Source organism: Penaeus monodon, chromosome 32 (genome assembly GCF_015228065.2).
Source record: "Penaeus monodon isolate SGIC_2016 chromosome 32, NSTDA_Pmon_1, whole genome shotgun sequence".
Lineage (NCBI taxonomy): Eukaryota > Metazoa > Arthropoda > Malacostraca > Decapoda > Penaeidae > Penaeus > Penaeus monodon.
In genome coordinates this window covers 18511280-18511516 of record NC_051417.1, presented here as the reverse complement: position 1 = coordinate 18511516, position 237 = coordinate 18511280, and the positions used below count along the sequence as shown (strand labels likewise).

At 54.4% G+C, this 237-nt stretch overlaps 1 protein-coding gene across 1 annotated transcript in view; it reads left to right on the top strand.

The window, feature by feature from the left end:
* The window catches only part of LOC119593704 (rho family-interacting cell polarization regulator 2-like), a gene marked incomplete in the record, with an annotated part of 108243 nt that overhangs the window by 734 nt on the left and 107272 nt on the right, over nucleotides 1-237 (top strand). The window contains 1 exon segment of the mRNA XM_037942669.1: nucleotides 1-37. Coding sequence (XP_037798597.1) covers nucleotides 1-37 — 37 coding nt within the window.

The window sequence follows — 237 nt, the reverse complement described above, 5'->3', positions numbered from 1 at the left end:
GAGCATGAGGAGCCAGCTCAGTCACGCCCATTCTGAGGTGAGTTGGGCCCGGTTTCAGAGGGCGAGGAGCGCCACGAGGGGCGAGGTATGGGGCACGGCTCATGACACTTGCGATGAGAGATCTCCTGAGTTTGCTACAGTTGTTAGGTTGTTCGCCCGCGTTGTACAACCACTGTTGCGCTTACAATCAGGGGAACACCAATGCACGTCAGTTCAAATGTATAGGAGATCTTATGA